Source organism: Rattus rattus, chromosome 2 (genome assembly GCF_011064425.1).
Source record: "Rattus rattus isolate New Zealand chromosome 2, Rrattus_CSIRO_v1, whole genome shotgun sequence".
Taxonomy (NCBI): Eukaryota; Metazoa; Chordata; class Mammalia; order Rodentia; family Muridae; genus Rattus; species Rattus rattus.
The window spans coordinates 218,379,365-218,405,402 of NC_046155.1; the positions used below are offsets into that span (position 1 = coordinate 218,379,365).

The 26,038-nt window shown below is 45.3% G+C and overlaps 1 protein-coding gene across 2 annotated transcripts in view; it reads right to left on the reverse strand.

Annotated features, from left to right (window-relative positions):
* Nhsl1 (NHS like 1) overlaps window positions 1-26,038 on the reverse strand; it is a 132,557-nt gene that overhangs the window by 24,546 nt on the left and 81,973 nt on the right. For both annotated transcript variants that reach the window (XM_032894947.1, XM_032894948.1), the window contains exon 3: window positions 12,571-12,695. In XM_032894947.1, the coding sequence (XP_032750838.1) occupies window positions 12,571-12,695 (125 nt within the window). The remainder of the gene's footprint in view (window positions 1-12,570; window positions 12,696-26,038) is intronic.

Sequence of the window (26,038 nt, forward strand, 5' to 3'; positions counted from 1 at the left end):
GTTGCAAGGACAATAACAATAATAAAAACATCACGGAAATAAATATAAATCATATCATTAAATATCTCAATACCTACTTTTAATGTTGCTACCTTACAAAACACAAAAAGACCATTTAGCTTCTTTTCCATCTAGGGAAAATGTGGGTTAATATTTGTGACTTGAAAAATACACTCAATGTGTTAAGCACATGTGTGTCCCTGACAACTTATTTGGCAGCATTGTTCTGATGAGACCTCACACAGGTCTCTACAAAATCCCCTTACAAAATTCCCAGCAAAATGGTTCAGCAGGTAAAGTACTTGCTCTTGGTATTCTGTCTAAGCTCCACCCCACAGCTACCAGGCAGCAGCCAGGTATGCTCCGCCTCACAGTTGCCTAGCAACGACCAGCTGTGCCTGACTATAAAGGGGGCTGCTTACCCCCTCCTCTCCCTCTTACTCTTTGTTCTTCTCTGTTCTTGCCCCCTTCCCCCTTCCCACCACTTGCCCATGGCCAGTCTCCTTTCCTCTCCTCTCTTCTTCTCTCATTAAACCTTTCCACATGGAACCATGTTGGCTTGGTGTTTTCTGTCCAGGCGCAGGCCGAGATTTAAACCCTAACACGTGCCACTAACTCTGATGCCCCGAGTTCAATCCCAGGAACCCACATGAAAGGAAATACAGAGTCTTGCAACTTGTCCTCTGACCTCCACCTGCACACTGTGGCTGTGATTTCTCACACATGTACAAAAATAAAAGTAGTATTAAAATCATCAAATAGATTTCTGAGGTATCAGAAGTTGAGACCACAGGTGTAAATCCACTAGTTCAATCTTTCTACAGTTTTGACACTCTTGTTAAGTGTGACTAATACCACATTATTTCTCTATCTGCAAGGTGCATACACACATAAATGCATATTAAAATTGATTTTATTTGAGAATTTTCATGGCAGTTTGTATAAAAGTCATGTGTCTGGAATCTCAAGAGAGTTAGAAGCTTACTCAAGCAAAACAAACAGCTTGAAATATGGCATTAAATTTGGGAAAAATACTGTGAACAGAGGAAAAGTGAAGTCCTGGTCTGGTGGAGAACAGAGGAGCTCGTTTATTATGTGACACAGCCAAGGATTGGGGACAAACAGCCTTCATCTGCCTCCCTAGCACCCTGAGGAGGCTCTGCAGGCCCACTAACCTACTTTCCTTTCAGATGGCTGATGATGTCAGAGTCCACAGCTTTCACAGTGAGGCAGAACTTCCCTGCAGCTTTGGTTGTCATGGGAGGAACCTCAGAGCAGGCTATAGTGTGACAACTCACTCACAAAGCAAATCCATTTTACCAAGCTCTCAAGAGCTCTCTTCTCTGGTGAGCAAATTTCCCAGGCAAGGAGAACACAAAATCAATATGCAAATGTGGCTGTTTCACATCTACTAAAGAAAAGGCCAGGGGTGGGTGACTTTCAGAATGATCCAATTCCCAGGCCCAATCTGTTTATAAATACAACAGGGACCAGGAAAGCCCTGCTGAGTCTCGGGGGCAGTCTTTCCTATGGTTTCTACTGAGAAAGACGTGCTCTGTATGATGGCCACCTCACGTGCCAGAGGCCTCCTTCCCAGCTTCATGCTTCAGTATTGGATTGCTAGGAGGTAGGTCGTGGTGAGGGTACCCTCAGAGAGAATGGAACTCTGTTTCCTTCCTTTTCTGGAATGTTTGCCTTCTGGCCACAGGTGAATGGTTTTGTTTCATTCCTCGTTGATGCTGTAAAATGTCGCCTCTCCATGGGCCCCCACAGGCCTTTTTACAACAGGTTATTTAGTATTTGTTACACGGAATGGAAGAGGACAAGCTTAGTCCAGGTTTTATTGCTGCAATAACTAAAGAGCAAGTTGGGAGGAAAGGGTTTACTTAGCTCATACCTCCACTTTGCTGTTCATCACTGAAGGAAATCAGACAAGAACTCAAACAGGGCAGGAGTCTGGAAGCAAGGATGCAGAGGCCATGGAGGGGTGCAGCTCACTGGCTTACTTCCCCTGGCTTGCTCAGCCTGCTCTCTTATAGAACCCAGGACCACCAGCCCAGGGATGGCCCTTCCTAGAGTGGGCTGGACCCTCCCCCACTGATCATTAATTGAGAAAACATATTACAGCTGGATCTTATGAAGGCATTTTTTTTTTCTCAACTGAGACTTCTTTCTCTGTGACGATTTTATTTTGTGTCAAGTTGACATACAAAACTGGTCAGTACAATGACTAATAGAAATCTTGTAACGCCCTGGTTACTGTGCCAGCCCAGTAACTGGTCTCCTCCCTCCGCTTTGTTTCTACTTCTCCCCTTGCAACAATATATTCTCTTCACAGGCTGTAAGGCACATCGTGGTACTCCTCTCCCCAAACCCTCCAGAATCCTTCCTGTGAATATCAGGTAAGCCGAAGATGAAGAGCCATCAGAAGCAGGCATTACAGCCGTGAAGAAATTGGGGTGGGGTAGGGGTGCAGTTAATAATGCCACCCTTTTAGTAAGTAACATGACACAATGAAAAGAACTTGAATCTGAAAAGCTCTTGACTCATCCCCTCCCTGGCGCTGTCTAGGGATTATGTGATTATTTGAAAGTCTTCCTCGTTTCTGAACCTCAGCTTCCAAATCATCCACACATCAGTAACAAGTATTAAAACACCTATTTCATGGGGTTCTTATGGAAAATGGAAGGCGGCATGGCAAGAAGTTCTGGAGATGTTCTGTTGCTAGGGTTATAACGTCGGGAACTGCCTGACCCGTAACAGAGTTGTACATACAGATGACCTGTGAAGTCAGGACAATCAGACCGTTTTTGTTTTTTGGTTTTTTTGTTTTGTTTTGTTTTGTTTTTTAAGGAGCTGCCAAAAGCACTCAAATCCATCGCTCCAGGCGGAAAACTCCATGTGGGCAGAACCAGAGACAGGCGGCCAAATTTTCATAAAGCAGACATTGTCTATTGTGGCCCTTTTTCTTTGATGTCTGGCCTTGAAAAGTTTACTAAAAGTAACCATCATTATTCAGGTGCAAGGTATGTTGTTCCAGGCACTGTACACAGGGCCGCACAGACATTTGTATGCTTGACCTTTTCACACTCTGGGGCTGGGGGGTCGGGGGGGGGATAGCACAGTGATATCATCTCTCTCACAACTCCAATACTTTTGAAAGCAAGAGTGATGCTATTAATAATTACACAGGAGAGCAGCTGCGGGCCAGGGTTGTCCCCCGTGAACCACATGTGATTTCATCTCGGTTAAAGAAACCAAAGCTCACATAAGGAAGCAAAGGAACCAGTCTGAACAGGTGGGGAAGCTGCCCCCAGCCTGTGCTCTCTGCATTGTGTTCAAATGAGCAAAAGGGCCTCCTGTTCAGTTACAGCACCCGGGGAGGCTCCGGCTGTTTTCTTCAAAGTCTTCCTTTGATTTAAGTATTTCCTTTAACAAAGCCTAAAACACCCCCCCCCCCGGGGTGCCAGTTCAAAAAAATAACAGGAAGTAGAAAAGACAACTTCAGTTTCTGTTACTACCACCAAGGCCAACCATTTATTGCCAAAATTCCAATCCAACGCATCACTCCAAGGATCAATTTTATATAAGAGGTTGAGTAACTGGCACCGGGTGCCCTTTCTCTGAGACAATGGGGCCTCTGTGCGCGCTTCCCAGAATCAATGAGCACAGCATCAAATGCAGCCTCTCAGAAGGCACCTGGAGAACCGCCCCTATCTACCTGCAGGAAGCGTTCTGGCCCACCCTTCAAACCTGACACTAAAGGAAAAAGGCCCACCCAAGAATAAAGAAGAGTGACTCGTTCTTTGATTTGCAATTGAGCCATAAAGGCTTTTGCTAGAATTTCAAAAATCCCCTCTGCTGACAGCACCTTTCCTCAGGGTAGGCATGCTTGTTTGCTTTTTTGGGTACGTAGCAGGGCCATTGGGAATCATCTTTTTTTTCCCCCTTGCCACCCTACATTACTGCTTTCACTATCGGGGACCTGTGGCTCTCATTGGCAAATTACATTTCTTCATCCCTTAAACTGGTTATAAAGCTTACACTTGGTACAAGTTCTTGCATACGGGTAATTAGGCTGATTATTCTAGCACAATTAGCCAGAGTAAAGAAGCAGGACACGTAGCCCTCAGGTTCTCTTTTCTAATGGACCACCCTCACGCTCTGCTGGGTCAGCAGAGCTCCCATCCTAAGCACTTCTGGAAGTGTAATATTTGTTGGATGGGAATCAGATACTCTTCATTAGACCTTGTGCAGCCGAAGCCATTTGTCAACTGGGGAACTTTCTACATCCTTCGCCCTTCTCACCATGCTGCCCCAAACCTCCCTAGAAAACAGAAAAGGGGTTCCCGCAGTAGAATTGGCCCTCAAGAGTGGCTTCTTCTGCAAGCTCTAAAGTTTTTTTGCATGGCTTTGAGAATAAAGTTTTGTTTTTGTTTTTTTTTTTTTTTTCATCTTTTTTTTTTTTTTTTTTTTTTTTTTTTGAGCTGGGGACCGAACCTAGGGCCTTGTGCTTGCTAGGCAAGCGCTCTACCATTGAGCTAAATCCCCAACCCTTGTTTTTGTTTTTTTAACACTGTAAGAACTGAACTTCGGCTGAGCCCTATTGTGGAAGTAGCACAGACTGCCAGTGTGTGGAGAGCCTCCAATGATTACAGGATCCCATCTGAAGTGAAACATCACGGCGATGATTCTATAACGAGGTCCATTTCTAAACTATACTGTGGTTGTGGTATCAGGTTCTGCTGGCCCGTGCATTCAGGGTCCACACTGCAGGATTCCGGACTTGTGGAAATTGGTACAAACGGCTTCCCTTCCCCGTTGTTCTTCTGTTCTTTGGTCACCCTAGCTACTAATGTTTGGAAGCAACCTCCACGGGCCTCTTCCAATTGTCCCAAGACAGAACGGAGCAAATCCACTTCTCTATAGAGCTGAGTAAGTTTACTTTGGAAGAAATGACAGCACTCGTGCACTGAGTCGTCTGGCCTGAAAACATTCCTTCATGTCATGTTTCTGTTCTCTCGTGCTACTCTACAGAGTCCTTGTACAAATCATGTATGCTCCTTGTTTAACTTACTAAATTTAGCTCCTGACTAAATCTGGTTCTTTTGTCTGCTATAGTAATTTTAAAATTCCATCTCTTACCCCAAATATAAATATGAAAGCTGCTGGATTCTACATATTAACCCTTTACCTTCCTCAATCAGTGAATAGCATTATTTATAATAATTCAAAGTTTGTATGGTTCTGAATCTCTCAATTTATACATATTTAAATGTGCCAAGAGAAGTAATATGACCACAAACTTTTCAAATATCGTGCTTATTATATGGGATACAACTTTTATTCTGTTTGTTTTGTACACATGATCTCACAGGAGTGCTAAACAAGCATGCAATGACTGGGGGGTGGGGGAGCAGCTCCTGCTGGAGATACGATTTTGTGCTGGATGGTTCTCCCCATTCAGTGTTAGGTGGTAATACTGGCAGTTACTACCCTCCTCTTAAGTCCCGTTCTAACAGGATCAGAACGCATAGCAAGGCCAGAGGACAACATTCAGAACTGGGTTCTCGCCTTTTATCTTGGGTTCAAGAGATAGAACGCAGCTCATCAGATTTGCACAGTAGGCATTTTGCCCTCTGAGCCATTTCCTGAGCCCTCCTCAGTTTTCTTGTTTTATCAGAAATGGCTATTGAATTGTATTAAACGTCTTGTCGATATCTACCATTGTGATTACTTGTTTTATCCCCAGATTTAAGAGCGTATTTAATGTTAATAGTCAGTTGCCATCCTTTCTCTAAGTCCGTCCACTGCCATTAAAGTAACCTGCAGTTGGCAGGGGAGAGCTTGTGTTTTAATGAGCTGCCAGTCAAGCTTCCTAATGATTTATGATGGGTTAAACTGGTCTTCCTCAGTCCGGCCAGTTAATCTGCTTCCTACACTCTCCAGCGAGTGTCGGCTTTGTGTTAAACTAATTCTTTAAAAAAGAGCTGAACTTGGAACTGGAGAGATGACGGAGCCATTAAGAGCCCTCACAGTTCTTTGCAGGAGACCAAAGCCCATGCCGCAGCTCACAGTTGGCTGAAACTCTAGTCTGAGAGGATCCAGCACCCTCCTCTGACTCTGTGGTACTGCGTACACATTATGCACACACTTGTGGGCAGAAAACCCCAACATATGGAATAAAAACGAAGAAACCTTTAGAAAAATAACTGAGCTTTTTCTTTTGCCCTGGAACAGTTGCACGCACGGGACCCTGCCCCCGCCCCCATCCCCGCCCCCGCCTACGCCCCGCCCCCGCCTACGCCCCGCCCCCGCCCCGCCCCTTTTCCATAAGACAGGTGTATAAAACTTTCTCTCTTCTGGGGTCAGATTTGATATATCACATCTCTTCCTTGTTCTGGAACAGTTGCATGCACTGGACCCTGCCCCCGCCCCCGCCCCCGCCCCCGTCCCCGCCACGCCCCTTTTCCATAAGACAGGTCTATAAAACATTCCCTCTCTTCTGGAGTCAGATTTGATATATCACATCTTTCCCATCTAACAAAAGGTGCCTATTCAAATAGCACTTGCAATCACTTTTCTTCCTTTAACAAATATGTGGTTGCGGGGCCGGGAATTCAGCCGGAAGAAGACAATTTGCTTAGTGTGTTAAAGGCTCTAGGCTCTACCCCCAGCTCTGCTTTAGAAAAGAAAGAAAAAGAAAACAAAGTAAGCGATTTCCTATTCTACACGTGTGGTGATTTGTATATGCTTGACCCGGGGAGTGGCAGCATTTGGAGTAGGCGTGGCCTCGTTGGAGGGAGTGTGTCACTGTGGGAGTGGGCTTTGAGAGCCTCCTTCAGAACGAGATGTAGAACTCTCAGCTCCTCCTGCGCCATGTCTGCCTGGATGCTGCCGTGCTTTCTGCCATGATGAACGGAGTGAACCTCTGAACCTGTAAGCCAGCCCCAATTAAAGGTTGTCCTTTATAAGACTTGCCTTGGTCATGGTGTCTGTTCACAGCAATGGCAACCCTAACCAAGACATCAGGCAACAAGTAATACTCATTGGCATTTCCTTCCTCCTTCCCTCCCTCCCCCCCATCCCTTCTCTCTACTATTCCTATCCCCACTCTGGGGTGGCGAAATTTTCTGGCAGTGGGAGGCAATATTCAAATGTGCCCTGGGTTTTTTTTTGTCGAAACATCCGGTGGAGTGGGGGGGGGGTTCACTGAGATGGAGACAGCTGTGGTAGTTTCTTTCTGTAGTGTTTTTAAGAGGGTTCTGGGAGTCTCATAATTGGATTTGGATAAGTCTGTGGTAAAGGAAATTGGGACAGGTAGCAGATGAATGTCTAAACTAAGTTCAGGCAAAAATAAATAAATAAATAAATAAATGTATGTTTAAATCTAGGTAAGGTGCACACCTGTGTCACCAGTCCTCGGAGAACAAAGCAGGGAACTGTCATGGATTCAAAGGCAAACTGAGCTAAACTGTGAGTTCCAGGTGAACTTCGACTACAACGTGAGATCATGTCTTAAAAAGAAAAGGAAAGAAATGTAGAAAATTTCGATCCATGGGATTTAGAATGAGGGGGATTCATTGAGATTACTCGAGGCACGGATCTGTTTCAGAGGAGCACAGGCGCATGAACCTATGGGAACCTATGGGAGATTTAGGCACAGGGGAGAAAAAAGAGCATCTGTGGCTGGGAGGTCACATAAGTAAAGGACAAGGGAACCAGGAAGGAGTGTGGTGCTACAAAAGCTAAGTAAATGCTCTAAGAAGATTCGCAAACGATGTCAAATGCTGCTGAGAGGAAGAGGCGAGTTCTGAGAACCACTGGTTTGGGACCAGGGAAGTGACTACTGGACATGAGGGTAGTTTCAGTAGTGAGCTGAAGACAGAGGTTTGGGGGGCTTCAAAGGAGACTGTGAACAGAGGCAATGGAGACAGTTAGTCTAGACAGTTCTTTGGAGAAAAGAAAAGAAAATGGAACTCCAGTGGAATTGGAGGGAGATGAAGGCCAAGGGAAGGTTCCTTCAAGATGAAAAATGATGGTTATGATGCAATCAAGAACCCATTAGGCTGGGTGTGGGTGTGGGGGGGTGGACTGCACTTCTGATCTTCTCTAGGGATTGGCTTTATCTGTTCCACCGGGAAGACAGTGAGTACCTACTGAATGCCAGGCCCTAAACTGGTCCCTTGGGATATAATGGGAGGGAAAAGGATTAGGGACGGTTTGCCCTTGGGGGTGGAAGGAAAGCGTTGAGTGAAGTATTCAGGAACAGGGGCAAGCGGGGCAGTCACACAGCTTGTAAAAAAGATGCCTCGCGGTTGCTTTGGTCTTCCGGACACGGGGAGGCAGGGTTTGGAGGCGTGAGAGGAGTGAGCAGATGAGTTAGCATGCTGCGGTTGGGTTGAGGTCACCCGTAATTAGTGCAACTAACGTGCCCTGGTGCCTTCCGCCAGCCCCGACGAGCTAAATAGGCTACAAGGCAAAGCAAGAGGGAACCCGGGCCAAAGTAGGGGTGGGATTTTTGCTGGTAAACTGACAGTAGGAACCGCAGCAGAGCTGAGAGAGCTCACAGAGATGGAGACGATGAGCCACATCATGGAAACTAAAGCAAGAGGAGTGCAGTCACAGAGGAACGGGGTCCACGGGCCAGATCCTCCGCTAGACTGATCCATCGCGAAACCGTGATGCAAATAATTCCTGTACTGAGCACTTAGAAGGATTGAGATGAACAAACAGATTGTTTTAACTCCAGCAAACCCCATATAGGCCACACTTGAGAAATAAACCTAGAATCTCTACCACTGCCACCCCTGTCCCTGTCCCCATATGTGTTTTCTTCCCTGGATTACTGCAGTGGCCTACTGTCTGGTCTCTGCATCAGTCATCAACTCCCTTAGGCCTCGTCTCCATAAACCACATTAATTAACAATTCACATCACTTCACTTCCCAGTGACCTCTCCATCTTACCTGGAGGCAATCAGTCTGAGGTCCTTCATTGTTGTGTGTGTGTGTGTGTGTGTGTGTGTGTGTGTGTGTGTGTGTGTGTGTATGTGTGTATAAAAGGGTGCTAAGGGAAGAAGGAAAGGAAGCAAAGAAGGGAGGAAGGAAGATAATATAAAAGCTAAAGGGTGCTCTAATGGAGGAAAAGAAAAGCAAACACAAGACGGGACAGGATACGGGGTAAGGCGACGTAGACTGGAACCGATGGGAATAAAGAATAACGACACGCATGTAGGATGATGCCAAAATGCAACCCACTCCTTCATATCCAAACATTAAAAAATTAGTTTTTAAAAAGTGGAAAAAAAGAAGAAGGAGGGGGTTTAAGTGGTGGTGGCACGGTTAGCTTTAGTCGTTGACCTGACAAGCTAGAATGACCTGGGAAAGGCGTCTCAATGAGGGATTGCCTAGATTAAGTTAGCCTGCCGACATGTTTATGAAGGACTACCTTGATTAGGAGGAAGACGAGCCCACTGTGGGTGGCACCATTCCCTGCCCAGGGGATTGAGTAAAAGTGGGGCAGGCAAGCTGAACATTAGCATACATGTGTTCATTCCTCACTCTGCTCTCAGCTGTGGATGTGATGTCACTAGTTATTGAATGGAAGCTCCTCCCCACAATGATGGACATAACCTGAAATTAAACCTTTCTCTTGTTTCTTTTGTCAGGTTTCTTTTATCACAGCAACAAGAAAGGAAACAGATGGCGTGCTTTGTTAGTTGTGATTAAATTACTATGTATCTAATACTAACACATTTTATAACACAAGATAGCTTTATATCTATTTTTTATTCTGAAACGTATTTATTATGACCTGTCTTTTGGAGGACATAACTTGGTCCCAACTGACAAGCATTCTACCTCTAAACTATTCCCTTAGACCTAAAGGAAACTTTGTAACAAATTGCTCTGAGATAAAATTTAGACGAACAACTGTTTTTTTAAAAGAAAGTGGTAATACTTAGTGTGTATTGCAAAACAAGAACAGTTCCTTTTAAATATCATCAATGATGCGTTCTAAGGACATCAAGCCACGGAACGAGCATTGACCTGTTTAAACCACAAAAGTAACAAAACTTTATGTGAGCAAGGAAGTCGGATCTTAAGATGGCTGTGTGCTTTCCCGGGAGAGCCCAAATATAGGAAGACTGTGGTGCAGACAGTCGTCCCATCTGTGACTCAGAGAGGGCCTACACACGTTCTTAGAGAACAGCTCTTCCACACATGCCAGCTTCTGATCCGTCTGGTGTAAAAGAAAGCACACGTGAAGAGGCTGGCGAGACGGTTCCGTGGGTAAAAGCACTTGTCACGCAGGCCTGATGACCTGAAGGTGGAACCTATGGTAGAAGGAGAGGACTCCCCAAACTTTCCTCTGTCCTCTGCATGTGTGTGTCCAACTACACACACACACACACACACACCCATAGACACACACACACACACACACACCCATACACGCACACAAACACACAAATACACACACATGCACACATACACACACACAAATACACACACACGCACACACACACCCATACACGCACACAAACACACAAATACACACCCACCCACACACACCCCCATACACGCACACACCCAAATACACACACGCACACATGCACACACTCACCCCCCCACAAATACACACGCACACACACACCCATACACGCACACACCCAAATACACACACACCCACACACCCCCCCATACACGCACACACCCAAATACACACACGTACACATGCACACACTCACCCCCCACGCACAAATACACGCGCGCGCGCACACACACACACACAGGCATTACATTTTTAGAAAGGAAAGGAAAGAAAAGGTTGGGTTGAGGGCTTAGGTCTGTGTTCCTGGTCTAGGGGCGAAAGTGCAATCAAATCTTCCTGCACTGTCAGAGGGAGTAGGCAGCCAAGGAGAATTTGGAAAGCAGGATCCGTTCTACTAAAGATCTTGGAGAACCACCATGATAAAGCCAAGCTGTTGGCAAGGACCCACATTTGGATCCTCACACCTGACCCTGACATGCCACCCTTAGACACCATTCCTGGCTCATTCCTAGGCTATTCTGGGCCCATGATTGGCTTTTCCTCCTGTGGTGATCAGTGGAAGGCCGGGGTCTACCTCAATGTATTCTTAACCACGGCTTCTCCATTCTCCTCTTTCATGCAGATAAAGGATCGCAGCTTTTGATATTCCAGAGCAGATCCATTTTGAAATAGCTGCTGTGTCATTATATAACAGTATATAACAGCCATCTTACTTAGCAAAAAGACGAGCCTACTGTGTAAACGCATCCTTAAGGAAACACAAAACTATTCTGTGATAAAAACCCAGGTAAGGAAGGAAGCATGGAAATCTGACTCGCTCGTCTGGCCTGAGGCACTGGCATGTTATGGACCAGCACACACATTCCACACACTCCAGACACACACACACACACACACACACACACACACCACACACTCCACCCCCCCCCACACCTGCAGACAAAGTAAAACAATAAAAAAAAAAAATAGATCTTTAAAAATGTGCTTTCTGAGTCAAACTCAATTTCCCAAACCTTATTTTGTTTAATTAATTCTACCACATCACTTAACAAAATGAGAATAAGATCTCCACACACTTTTATCCTTCTGTGTGTGTTTAGAACTGAGGAAGTGTTCACTGCGATGTTGTCTGTGCGTATTACAAGGGGTAGCGTGAGAAAACGGAGCCCAAAGGTACACGAAGTCACCAAGTGAATTGTCGAGTAGGAGAAAAACGAGGCAAAAGCGTTACGTACAGGGCTGGCTGGGATCACAAACCGCTTTTGAAATAATAGTAGCTTTTACTGTTTTGCTGGGGGTTTGAATATATATGGTTTACACTTCTGTGGCCCATGTTTGCAAGCAGGCCTAAGAGGACAATTTCAGGGTGTGCTTCTGAAAGGAACTAAGGTAGCTCTTGTTGGACTCACCCAGCAACTCCCTTGCATCCTGTGATATGAACTGTTCTCTGTCACATTATTCCTCTCGATACATCCACCAAGATGTGACAGTCAAGAGGATGCTCACCAGAGCTCCGTGCCAGGTCTGTAATCCCTCAGACTACCCTCTATGGAGAACTCTCCCACTCAGAAGCAGCCGACTTTGGCCTACCTCACTACTGCTGAGGTAAGTCTGACTACAGCAGAGCCCTTTAAGAGATGACTGAGCCCCCGGTCAAATGAAAAACAAAATGCGTTTGAAAGACATCTCTGCTACTCAAAACATACACATATATGCCATATTGTCATTGTGTATTCCTTAGATCCTGAACTCACCCCCCTTTTTTTTAATAAAAAGAATGATTTTACATTGAAGGAGAAATTGAAGAGACAGTACTGAGAGTGTCTGATGGGCTCTGCCAACCAGTTCCCCATCAGGATAAGATCATAGCGTCAGGGTACTTTTGTCAAAACCAGAAAATTAACCCCTGGCAAGACAGACAGTACTTAACGAGAATGAAGGATTTATTCTGAGTCTATCAGCTTTCCTCTGCGACGGGGTGCAATGCAGATGTGGATGCTGAGTTTGGCCTCACCTTTCGGTCTGTTTCTGCATCTTCCTCTTGATACTCATCGCCTGGGCTGGAGCTGGCTGCAAAGGTGGGTCCCTGAGAATAGTACTGAGAACTTCGGCAGCCATCGCGCCTCAGCTTGTCACATTCTGCAGGGGAGAGAGGCAGTGGGGGTAAGACGTCATTAGAAGGCAGGACTTCTTGAGTTCACGTTAACATTTCCAGCAATACTATCCTAAGGAAAACGGAATTTCAAAATGGTGATACAAATGTGTAAGGATTAGTAAGGCACTAAATATCACTTTAATGAACTTCAGACAGATCTTCAGAGTGCACAATACTATATGGCAAACCCTTGTCAGCAATGCTGTTCATGGAAATTGAAGGCTACCATAACCAAAACTCATGTTCAGGATGCTAGGCAAGGAAGGGTGAACTCAGAATTTTACCCCAGGGCCTTAGTTACTGAACTATAATTGTTCTCAGAGAACTCCTGATTATATTGTAACAGCTTTCAAACCCAAAACACAAGTGATGGCCAAGCCCTGCTTGCTTCTAGGACTGAGAAGTGATATGGGAGATCCTATAATGACTGTGATCACCCTTACTTTACAGGGAAACGGGGTTGGAGGACGGGAAGGAGACAGGAGGGGAAGAAAAGGGAAGAGCCCGGGACGATGGAAATGAAGCACACAGACCTGGAGATGCCAAGCAGGTGCCGTATCACTCGGCCTGCAATTTAATTTTAATATCGATTTTGTTGTGGGATCATTCAGGAGAAGCTGCGTGCTAGCCTGAGACATCTGCCAGACCACAGAGGAATATGTGGCAGCGGCAGGGTCCATGTGCTCTGATTAGCAGGAGGCTGGGGCCACAGGCTGTGCTCTCAAAGGGAAACCGCTGTAGGGAGGACCCTCGGCATCTGGGCTAGCGGGTGGGAAAGGCAGTGGGGGCTTCTCAAAGCACCAGGACCTTTACTGCTGCTGGCCAGACTCAGGAAAGGAGCAACTTCCAGGCAGAAGGAGTCATGATATGGTTCCCTTAAAACTCAACTTTCTAAAACAGAAAAAAACAAATGTGCTGTTCTAAAAGTTTTCTCTTTGCGGAGCTTTTTAAAACCATATACCTAAAGGCATAACACCGAACTAATGCTTTCCTCAGTGCCAGTTTTCAAACAGAGTATAAAAGTCCTCACTCCTCATCTCGGTGGAATGGATGGAGGAAGTTTCTAATTCAGAACTGTACATCGGAATTAACAAAACACACGTCATGATGACAGTCCTGAAGGTCTCTGAAAGTGTCAAGGTAAGGGGGAAATGAAGAGCACGAGAGAGCTAAGTAACAGTCAGTCCGCTATAGGCTGGCAACCGCCTGTAACACGTTCTGAAGAGCGGACTTCACATGCCTGAAACTCCCAAGAGCCAAACAGTGTTTAAAATCACATTTACTTCCACACTTATTCGTCACGTATGTATAAATGCAGCTTCACTCGTACGACCCAGCCCCATAGCCAGAAATGTTTTTAACAACTCCCCATTGGTTATCACTGACTTAAGGTAAATACGAATGGTCTGGATCCTGTTCCCCTGAGAGGGTGTTACAAGAGACCTGAAGGGTAGTTTCTAAATGGGATTCTCAACCATCGGATTTGACTTTCTTTTTAATGCCCACCTTCTGGGAAGGTTAAAAGCAATTAAGACTCAATTCCATAGTTTGACATTCCATACTTCAGCACAGCCCAGTGGGTTGGGCACGTAAGCTTTGCTACTAAATTCCCTCTCCCATCGCCCCGGAAATAAGCTGTGCCAACCACCTCTGTAACGCCAAGCCTTCTAAGGGCTGGAACAAACCTTGCAAGATAAAACCACCGTAAACCATTACCGCCTACCCACGGCTACCAACCTACGGTCTCGAGAACCTAACAAGTAAGGGAAAACTAAGACAGAAGCCAAAGCCTTTCAACCAGACCCTCTTGTTTACAATCTTCTTTTCCAGACACACTAACTAAGCCTGTGAAGAGTCTGAATGGTGACACACACCTGCAATCCCAGCATTCAGAGGGCGGAAGTGAGAACAAACCTTCAAGGCCAGGGATCGCACAGATAAGCCATGGGAAAAGAAACAAAAAAAAGGAAGGAGGAGGAGGAAGAGAAAGAGGGAGGAGAGGAAGAAAAAGAAAGGAAGAAAACTTTAATTTTTAAAATTTTTTCTTTTTTCCTTTTCTCCATCTTTATTGAAAACTTTAATTTTTGTTTTATGTATTGATAATATTTGAAACGTAACATTTTTTCTTGAGGAAGTATGGACTCTTGGACTAGCCCATTTCTAAGAGCGATATTACTTCTCATTCTTTGGAGAAATGGCCAGTAATATTAAACACAGCCAAAATGATTGGCACGTGTCACATCTTAAAATACTTCCAGAGCGGCCCACCCACTCATGGAAAAGGACAAAAGGTTAATGACTGTGAGACCTTTAGTCCCCCCAGTGTGAAAGACAGGCCATGCTCTTCCTATCATGACACTCATGGCAGAGAAATGTGTGCACTGAGGTCCAACGAACGCTCACAGAAATAAAATGCAACGGGGTATTGTGCCTGAGACTAAAGAAGTGGCGTAAGTTTAGGAATTGGCAGGTGACCTTCTGTAGGATGATGTCACTAGGCAGCAAGGCGGGTCCAGGATAAGGCGAAGCCTATCACTGGATGAGAAGGAAGGCAGGCAGGGGGTGGGGAGCTGGGGGGTGGGGAGAGGGAGTGTAGGAGGGAGGGAGGAGGCGCCAGGGGAGGAAGAGGGAGACAGAGGAGGAGGAGGAGGAGGAGGGAGGAGGAGGGGAGGGGAGGAGGAGGAGGAGGAGGAGGAAGAGGAGGAGGAGGAGGAGGAGGAGGAGGAGGAGGAAGAAGAAGAAGAGGAGGAGGAGGAGGAGGAGGAGGAGGAGGAAGAGGAGGAGGAGGAGGAGGAGGAGGAGGAGGAGGAGGATTCTGATCCAGGTGGCCTAGGTCAATTTTATCTTGTCTAGGTGGGCGGTTTCTATATTAATTGGCAGTGAATTTACTCTGTGGATGTATTGTGGATTGAGAATTTAACACATCAATCTGATTCTTGGGTTACAGTTTGTCGAGTCTTGGTTTTACCCGGTAGCTGGGACCAGAGTTCCCAGCTGGCTAGAACTGGCCAAGGTGACTATCGATGGAAGCAGAGAGATCGCTGGGGCCAGAAGACAGCTAGGCTAACGTGGGGTGGTGCCACACTGGAACCAGCCGCCACTGAGATAAATTAATGTTAGTTCTATATAATGTTAGTCCTGCGGTGCCAGAACTAATGCCAGGGAGCGACTGCCCAGGTCGGATAGTACCAGGAGGCCAGCATGGAGCGGTGACGTACGGGAACTGGTAGTGCCATTTTTAAATTTTTAACCACAACGACTTTTTTTTTTTTAATCTCTTATCCAGCTTCTGAAATGAAGTAATCTGACAAAATTCCACTGTCACTTATTCCGACTCTAGAGGACATTTAGGAGAATTTCCTTTATCAGTTTGTAATAGCCCTTGGCTTCTAAAACCATGGCTTTGTTCATTAAAACTGGATGTACTGAGTGCAGAATGAGACAAGAGTAGATCAAAGCACTGTGGATAAACAAAGGCTCTCCTACCACAACGACAAGAGCAAGTTAACTGCAACACGGTACATCATTTACAGTCCAGTTACACCGGCAACCACAAGACAGAAACGAGATCCTAAATGTAACAGCAGGCCTGCACTTAGCACCGGCTCCTGAAATAGAAATGAAGGTTAAAACTGAGCTACTGTTCCTGAAGGGCTGCTTAGATAGGGATCACTGTTGAGGCCTCTGCTTGCCCAACCTTGAAATTTCCCTTCTTTCCTTTCACAAGGGAAAAGAAGTTCTTTAGCGTAAGGAACAAGCACAAATATTTCCAGTAAACCAATTTTTTAGAAGGAAAGAGTGAGGTCATAAACAAGACCTCCATCTAACCATCTCTCAAATTTAACTTAGAAATGGCAACAGAATCTACTGCAAGGAGGAGGTATGAGCTGAGATTGGATCCCTGGTACAAATATAAAAACACACACACACACACACACACACACACACACACACACACACCTGTAATCCTAGTACAAGGAAGCAGACAGAAGGGTCCCTAAGCACTCGCTGGTCAGCTAGTACACCCCCTCAGTGAGCTCTGGCTTCAGAGGAAGACTGTCTCAAAACATCAGGGACAGGGAAGGGGGAAGGGTGCCTCAGTAGGTAAGAGCACATTCTACACGAGAGAACACACATGCATGCACATACAACCATGTATGCGTGCTTAGCTTCAAGTTCAGTCAGAGATCCTCTCTCTGACATTGATAGAGAAAGACACCTGGCATTCTCCTCTGGCCTCCATATGTACATATGCAGTGCGTGCATACAACACACACACACACACACACACACACACACACACACACACACACACCCCACGTCATGGAAAATAATCCGTTACAGTAAGTTTTCAAGAGCTATTTTCAAAGTTCATTTCTCTCTGGGTGCTCTTGCGGAACTTCTTCTTTCTGAGGTTACTGCTTCTAAATTTACTTGAGCAGTCAGCATGAACTAGGATACATACAGTAGCTACAGGTAGTCCCAGATTCTCAGCGGCTTAACACTTTTGAAATCTCAGAGGCAGAGAGTAATTCTACTCCCCTTACACGGCCAAGGAGAGCTACTGATCTGGTCTGAGTCCCCATTTACAGTCGAGGCAGACAGGGGTCCACCTCACCGGGTACTTGGAGTGAGAATGTAGAGTTTCTCACACCGACTCTTCTGCACAGAAGTTACAGCAGCTCCATCCACTCCAGTGTTGTTGGAGGAAACAAGCTAGATAACGAGATAAAACGTCAAGGAAGACCGGAAATGTAGTCTTACCTCCGGCAAAGGGAGGAAACTGGTAATATTCCAGGACGAATCGGAAGGTTCTACTGACCAGAGGAAGGGCACCAAGTCTGGTCTCCAGATTACCTCCCCTCTCAGTGCATTATTATTCCTGTCCTTCTAAGACGAAGCAGAGCCTTATGACCGGCAAGTTGTAACTTCCATAAGACCAACCCTTTTGTTTCTATAAACGGTGACTAATGGTTATTGAGAGTACCCATTAGGGCGGTCAAGCAGCTGCTGGTGACCAGACAGACTTTCCACATAGCTTACTATTTGCGATGTCTAGAAAGCAGCACAGGAATCTCTTAGGAATTCAAATTCCAATCTGGCCAAATACTTTCCAGTCCTCTGTCTGCATGGGCACTGTGCTAGGGCAGACCTTCCACAGAGCCTCCATAAGGAGGGTGTGCAAAACAATACCCCCTCACATACCCACCGCTGTTAGAATTCACACATAAACCATAACCAGTTGGATTCATTACTAAAAGTCGGGAAGGAACTTGTTTTTTTAAAAAAAACAAAAAAAAACAAAAAAAAACAAAAAACTCATTTTAGATACTTTTTTACCAAAACACCACAAAGCTGTGTGCATTTCTTTCCCTTTAAGAATGCAAGACACTCCTAGTGGGGTCCTTCCACTGTCGGTGGCTGGGACCTTTCTGATACCCCCTCAGGCCAAAACAAAATCAGTCAAACTAATTTAACTCTCAGATTTATAACAAGGATGATATGTCTAATTAATTTTACTTGACACAAAGTGTCATAATTAAAAGTGGTTTTACTCTAGAAAAGTAACTGTCAGGTACTCAGCAAATACACTGTAACTTATCACGGCAAATAAAGAAGATGGAGGCAAGAAAAAAGATGGTCTCAAAGGATGATTTATGTGTTGAACTGTGTCCTCTCAAAAAATCCAGAGATGCCTTCAGCCCATGTGCTTCCGTGGAAATGAAATCCTTCCAGGTAGACACTGGTTGCAATGAGGGTGTAAAGAGTGGGGTGTAGTGAATAGGGCTGATGTCCCTATAGGAAGAGATAACAGGAAGGCCCTTTTTAGGCTGGAGAGGAAACAGCCACATGAAGCTACAGGCAAGAGTTTGGAGCTTAGCAGGGGCCACCAAAAGCTGGAAGAGGCAAAGGAATCTTCTCAGAGAAGATGGAGGGAACACATCTTTACCACCAATTTAGTTTTGAACTTTCTGTCTTTGGACCTATGAGATAAAACTTTTTTTGCTGTTATTTTAAGCCACCCAGTTTTATAATATACCACCATGACAACCCTGAAATATTAACATAGACTTCCTCTCCAGGTCCTTTCGACAGGATAGGTCACAGAAGTCATAACAGTAGCGACCATGTACCAGTGATACCTACTTTGAGGACTTCCTGTGTCACTGCTCTAAGATATCCGGAGGAGAATACTCACATTTAACGCACGAAAACTTAAAGAGGCAAAATGTAGCATGGTGTGCCGCGTGTGATAGACCCGACATTGGAACTCGGGTGTTCTGGCCTCAGAACTCGTTCTGTCTCCTGGGAGTAATATCATGTTTAACCGTGTTGCTTAGGAGGTGAGATTACATCACCTTCCTTTCTCTCTGGACCTCTGCTATGGTCTAAATGCTCCCACCAAACTCAGGCTGCAACCTAACTGCCACTCTGGTGATGCTGGATCTGGGAACGCTAAGAGATGCATGGGTGCTTTACTCGAGAGTGCTTCACTCTCACAGACTAACACCACTGTGCTGGAGAGGAATTACGGTAGCAGGTACTTCCCCTGTCCTTCTCTCTGCCTTTGGATCACTTACTCTAGCTAGAAGCCTCTTATCAGATCTTGGATATCCCAGCCTTCGGGACCACAAACAAAATGTCATCTGCCCCTTTGAGGTTGACCTCCAATCCTCAGTTGCACAAAGCCTTCTCTCTTGGCTACACGCACAGGCATATGCATCTACCAGCCCTGTGCCATGGTGAATTTGTCAGTATTACAGTGGTGTCTCTGTACCCTCAGGTCCTGTTTCTCATGACAGTTGACTTCTATTCCCAGGTCACCGTAATCAGCTCTGTCTTCATTAATATGCATTGCCCCTTCCCTTCTAGGCTTTAGGGTCTTTAAATGAGGAAGTCATACCTTACGCACCCATAGGTCCTATTGTGCCCTCATATGGTATAAAAATCTCAAATTGGGTTGGGGATTTAGGTCAGTGGTAGAGCACTTGCCTAGAAAGCGCAAGGCCCTGGGTTCGGTCCTCAGCTCCGAACAAAAAGAAAAAAGAAAAAAATCTCAAATTATGCCCCTCTGAAAGAAGAGTAAATAAAAGTTTACAGACACGTAAGAGAAACTATTGCCAAAGAAGCAAATTGTAGCAGCAGGTATGATTATCAGGGCGTAATATCCCTACTCTGAGTACCTATTAATTCAGCAAACAGTTCTTAAGCACTGTCGCACGGAAAGGAGATTCCCACAGCAAACGGAAAAGACCCTAGTCCCCAGAGCCTATGTTATGACATGTGCACAGACAGCAAATAAAAACTGTAAATTATTATAATAAGGTCCTCTAAGTAGAAAAGCAATAAGGTAAAAAAGGGAAGAGGGGGTGATGGGTTGATGATACCCAGGAAGTAGGGGCTTCAGGGAATTTGACATCCAAGGAAGGAAGTTTGGCTTCTACTTCCTGAATAAAGAATTGCAGGTGACTGTGGTTAAGAATAGGGACAAAGAGGGAGAGGAGGGAAGTTAGCTTTGGCAGGACAGCGGACAGTCAGCACAGGGCCTTGTGAGTTATCCTCTAACCGCAGACACAGGAGTAGCCTTCAGTAGCTCAGAACAGAGAGGTAGTCTGTCTACACTTGCCATCCCCCAGCTTCAGCCTGGGATTCTGGCCAGACTGGGCAGATACACAAAGTCTTAATAAACCCGGGGTAGAGTCTGAGTGAAAAAAAGTCACCAGTGAGGCTAGGAGCAGCCCCTGGCACTTACCACTAATGTCTGTCCCTCATAAAGGATTTTCTTTGTCACATGTTTCATCTGTGAGCTGAGACTGCAAGGTGGCGGTGGGGGCCATAGCTGTGTCGACATTCTCTAGAGTTGACTGGGGAGAGCTACAGTGTTATCTTGGGCTATTTCTGGCACTCTAATTAGCCGTATCACCCACCTCTACATGGAGCCTACAGCCCAATGTCACAATTCAGTAAGTCTTTTTGGAGTGTATAAAGCATCCTCTTTTGCCAACCCGAAGGCTACGAATGTCACCAGATAGCATGTGAGGCTAGAAGAGATAGCCCCAATTTGTCTCACTCACCTACCAATGCATTTTTTTGGGGGTGGGGGGGGGGGAAGGGGTAAGGGGAGAGACAAACAAGTCTTTGATCTGTTACCTATAACAATTTCACCGAGAGCTCGAAACAGTACAAGCCTGGCTACCTGGGTCTTGATCCTCACACCACATTTAAAGGTAGCCAAGGGAAACCATCCTACAAGATCGTCCTTTGCCTTCTCTATAGGACACATGCCCTTGCCCCACAATGGGAATCATAATTTAAAAGCCTTCATGAAGCTGTTATCGCACTGAAATTCGGCGTGTGTGGTATTTGTGCCCAGGCCACTTACTCCTTTAAGGTGAGAGCTGTGCTTGTCTGTGTTGACAAACCCCATGAAGAAGGCCAGCCAGGCATTCTGGAGAGAGGGCTCCAGAGAGTTAAGAGAAGTTGCCTACTCCCCCAGAGACGCAAATCTGATTCCCAGAACCCATATGGCAGCTCACTCACGACCATCTGTAACTCCAGTTCTGGGGAAGCTGATGCCCGCTCCAGGCTATGGGGTACCAGGTGTGCACATGGTGTACAGATGTGCATGTGGCCCAGCAGCCATATGCACGCAATAAAATTATCTCAAAATGTCTTCGTAAAATGTCACTGCTTCCGGAAGTTCTTACAATGATCTGGAAATGGTCTGAGAACACATTTTTAACAGCAATAGGTAGCTAAGACCTGGGACTTCGAACTGAAGGAGCAGCTGGGTAGGAGAACGCTTGTGGATTCACCGAGCATAGGTTCGATCTTTATAACTGTAACCTCCCCCCCCACACGACTGCTGGTCATTATAGAGGAAAAGAGGAAACAGAAGCTGGATGGATATTTGGAATAAAATAGGACTGTTTTGCTACTCTCCAAAAGGATGATACAGTAATATGGGTAGTTGTTTCTAAAACAACACCAAAAAAAAAAAAAAAAAAAAAAAGGAGAAAAAAACAAGCACTTACTGGCTCACAAAACCATGTGAGAAGACAGTTGGATGTTTATGACCAAAAAGCCAAAAGGATCCAGTACGTTTTCTACCTGGTCATTTTTCAGGCCAGCAGGGTGTCGGTGGCACATGTGTTCCTTGGGAAGGTGGGAGGCGCTGGGGTCAGAGTAGAATCCCGGATTTCACAGCAGCACGGGGCTCTGACATGCCATATTGTAACGTCTGAATATGGTTTATCCTGAACAGTATTAAATCTCTTGGAATCCTTTTTCTAGAACTCAAGGTCATAAGACTTTGGGAGGACTCCAGTTCCAGCATTAATTATAAGGATGATGGCCGTAATGTGCCGCTCCAGTGAAGGTGCCCTACCGGGATCCGGCAGCTAAAACATTGTTTTCAGATCGCTGATTTTTAAAGCCAATACTCCTGACGTTAAAAACAAAAAGAAAATCAGAAGGCCCTTTGCTGTCATTACTTGATTTGTGCTTAAAATAATTGTGTCTGAATTAAAGAACAGCGTGTATTCTATCTGCTTCCTCTATCGGGAAACTCAGGCCAACATCTCCAAGAGTCCACACTTCTTTCATCCCAGTCGTTTGTCATAAGAATAAGAACAGCAGGCTCTAGGGCCAGAACTAGCACATCTTCATCTCGGTCCAGGGGATCTAAGAACAGGCATTTAGAATAAAATCAGTCCCAGCCCAATACTGTGCCAGGTATGATGTAGCTGGTAGAATTTAGTTTTGCTCTTGCAAGGAAGCCCACAGGAAAAACCGACTGTGCTTAAACATTATGCTTCGTAAGTACGCAAAAGTGTTTCTTTAATGAAAATCAACCCAAGATACAGCGTCTAATTTGACCTCTCCTTTCATTAGGTTTTTGGGTTTAACAAGATTGGAAAAGAGAAAGAAATCTAACTGATTTCATACGCCGCCACTTACAGATAATGAATTTGCCAAAATCCATTTGAATTTTCTAAAACTTCTTTAAGCAGTTAATGTCGATTTATATAAATTGTCTTCAAGCACCAACAAACTTGAAGATAATTAAAAGCCCATAGATGTGCCAACATTTTCCAAGTGACTCATTTAGTGAACTTAATATGAATCTTGTCCTTAGGTATTTTTCTAGATAATGTGACGAAAATTTTAAATGCTAAGAACTCAAGTAAACCTACCCTTCTGGTTGACTGCTGGACTAATGGTCAGTCTTCCCCTCACTTTCAATTAAGAGTTGTTGTGCGGGCTGGAGAGATGGCTCAGTGGTTAAGAGCACCGACTGCTCTTCCAGAGGTCCTGAGTTCAATTCCCAGCAAACACATGGCTGCTCACAACCATCTGTAATGAGATCTGATGCCCTCTTCTGGTGTGTCTGAAGACAGCTACAGTGTACTCATATACATTAAATAAATATTTTTTTTCTTTTTTCTTTTTTTTGGAGCTGGGGACCGAACCCAGGGCCTTGCGCTTTCTAGGCAAGCGCTCTACCACTGAGCTAAATCCCCAACCCCAAATAAAATATTTTTAAAAAAAAGAGATGTTGTGTAACTTAATGATGGCATCAAAGCACATTTGTGTATTCTAAGTATTCAAATCAGAGCTGTCATGCAATATACGTATTTTGAACGCAGAGATCAGACCCTCATCAATCATCGCTTCAGTGACAATAAATATCCAAAGCAACAGAAAACAGAAAAGATCAAAACAAACAAACACACACAAACAAACAAGTATGGCTTTGGAGAAGGACTTGGACTAAGTGTCTGATCCAGACGCATACACAGACAGAGTAAGATCTGCTTCATTTGGGGTGAAGAAAGCCAGACCAATCAGAGAGAAGGATACTCAGCGTCGAGGGAGGAGGAGATTCCTAAGAAGGCCAAATCTGACACAGTCTGAGAGTGGAAAGTTTGCCAGAGCTTTGCCTCTGGAGAAAAGTAGGGGAAGGCAAGTCTATGATTCTGCTGACAGGGGTTCTCTCTCTCTCTTTCTCTCTCTCTCTCTCTCTCTCTCTCTCTCTCTCTCTCTCTCTCTCCTCTTCAATCACTTTCTTCACCTTATAATTTTGAGGTATAAAAGCTCCCACTAAACCAATCTGGGCGAGCGGCTAACTGACAAGGGCCAGGGTCCTTCTATCTCTGCCCCCCCAACACTGGGATTACAGCCATGCATCTAAGTCCAACCTTTCACCTGTGCACATCATTTTTGTATGACAGGCCATCTCTACCACCCCTCCATCCATTTCTTAGTAAACCTCTGAGTACTCTTCTGCTCCTGAGGCCAGCTAACTGACGGGGAAACAGAGTAAGCAGGCTTAGACACAAGTCAGAGAGACAGGAAAGTCCAGTTTCTCAAGTCACTCCTGCTGGGCGGTGGGCTTTATTCTAACCTTCATAGCACTTGCAACTCAGCTGATTAATTAAGTAAGGTCACCTAACTTGGACAATCTTCTCCAGACTGAGGTGCCTCTGTATCTCCAGGAGGGCTCATTAAGGCATTGGCAGCCCTGCTCCATGGCTCTGTAGGTCTAGGTCAGAGTCCAACAATTTTCATTTCTTAACAAGCCCCCAGGTGATGTTCAGGCTACTAGCCCATGACCACCATTTGAGAACATGGTTCAGAGGCAGGTAACTGTCTACAAAATGAAAGGTGGCTAGTGCGGTGACACTTAGGTGAGGACAAAACAGAGGCCTTCTCTATTTGGAGGAGGTATCAAGCAGGGACCCCCTTCCCGCAAAGAGGACAGTAGAATTATTATAGCTGGAGACATCCTGTGTCTCCAGGGAATTATTTCAAGGGGGAAGGGTAGCAAGATTGCCCATGCATAAAACACACACACACACACACACACACACACACACACACACACACACACAACGCATGCGCGCAGAATTTTTAAAGTCCCAAAAGGAGAGAGATGAGCTTACTTCATTTAATAACTTAGCAAGAGGACAGGAGGACAAAGATGAATTTGGCTGACAAGCTACAGATCAGTAAGGAAGAATAACATTGCATCTGACATCTACTTTTATCTCCTGTTTTGTTTCAAATAAAGGCTTTAATTCTGTTACTTATAGGGGTGTTTTACATGTCAAGATGTCCTTCAAGCGCGTGGCAGTCTTAACTTGTATTTGAATATCAACTCCAAACACAGGGGCAGCTTCCTGAAGGCTGTTAGCATGCCTTAGCTGAGAACTGTTCATCCCTGTTCCCCTATCTACAAACTTTCAATACAGAGCTAAATGGAGCCATTTAACAATGAGTCAGATTATTTAACTCTTGGGTTCTAATTTCGCCAATGGCTTTCCATGTTCTAAGTGGAAATGTCCAAGTCTTCCTAAGATCTCTAAGCCCTAAGTGAACTCATTCAGTTGTAGATACATAGCAGGTGCTGAGCAAGTTATGAACAAAAGACTTCCTATACTCATTTGGTAGTGTACCCTTAATGGGACCACAAGAGAGGCACTCATCCCATCACTCGGCCTTGGTCAGACTGTCTACCCTAGTCTACCCAAGGCGTATGGCCTGTCTGGTTACTTGGTAGTCAGTGTCTCAGGACACTACACATTTCAGGGTGGTGAGGGCACGGGTTGGGATGAGGATCAATATGGAATGTAAGAACCTCCCAGGAAGTTGGCCCTTTCAAAGCTTATAGTATTAGAACAGAGCGAGATTAGATGGGATGGGGTAATGACGCTCAGTGCCTGGTCAGGTTATCTACCAAAAGAAATCTAGTCTCAGAACTTCAGGAAGACTGTTAGGGTTTGGAAATGAGATGTCCCCAAAGATGTATATGTGAAAGGACTAGTCCCCAGACAGGGCTCCACCTGAAGCTTTAGGGAGGTGACAGGATTGTGGGTGTTGGCATTCTGTCTAAGCTCTACCCCCACAGCTACCTGGGACAGCCAGGTGTGCTCCACCACACAGTTGCCTGGCAACAGCTAGCTGTGCCAGATACTATATAAGGGGCTGCTTCTCTTTGTTCTTTCCTCTCCTCCTCTCCTCTCCTCTCCTCTCCTCTCCTCTCCACCCCCCATTAAACCTTTCCACATGGAACCATGTTGGCTTGGTGTGTTTTGTCCAGGCGAGAGCAGAGATTTAAACCCCAACATTGGTCCCAATAGTGGGGGCTCTGCCTTGACCAATAGGAGGATAATCCATTGATTGGTTAATTGATTGGTTCTGAATTGAATGGACCATTTAGGTAGTAGAAATGGTGAAATACGGGGCCTGACCTTTGGAAGAGCACAGTTTGTTTCCTAGCCTCTTTCTTTCTCCATTTCTCTCAACTGTGAGGTGAGCAGCCTGC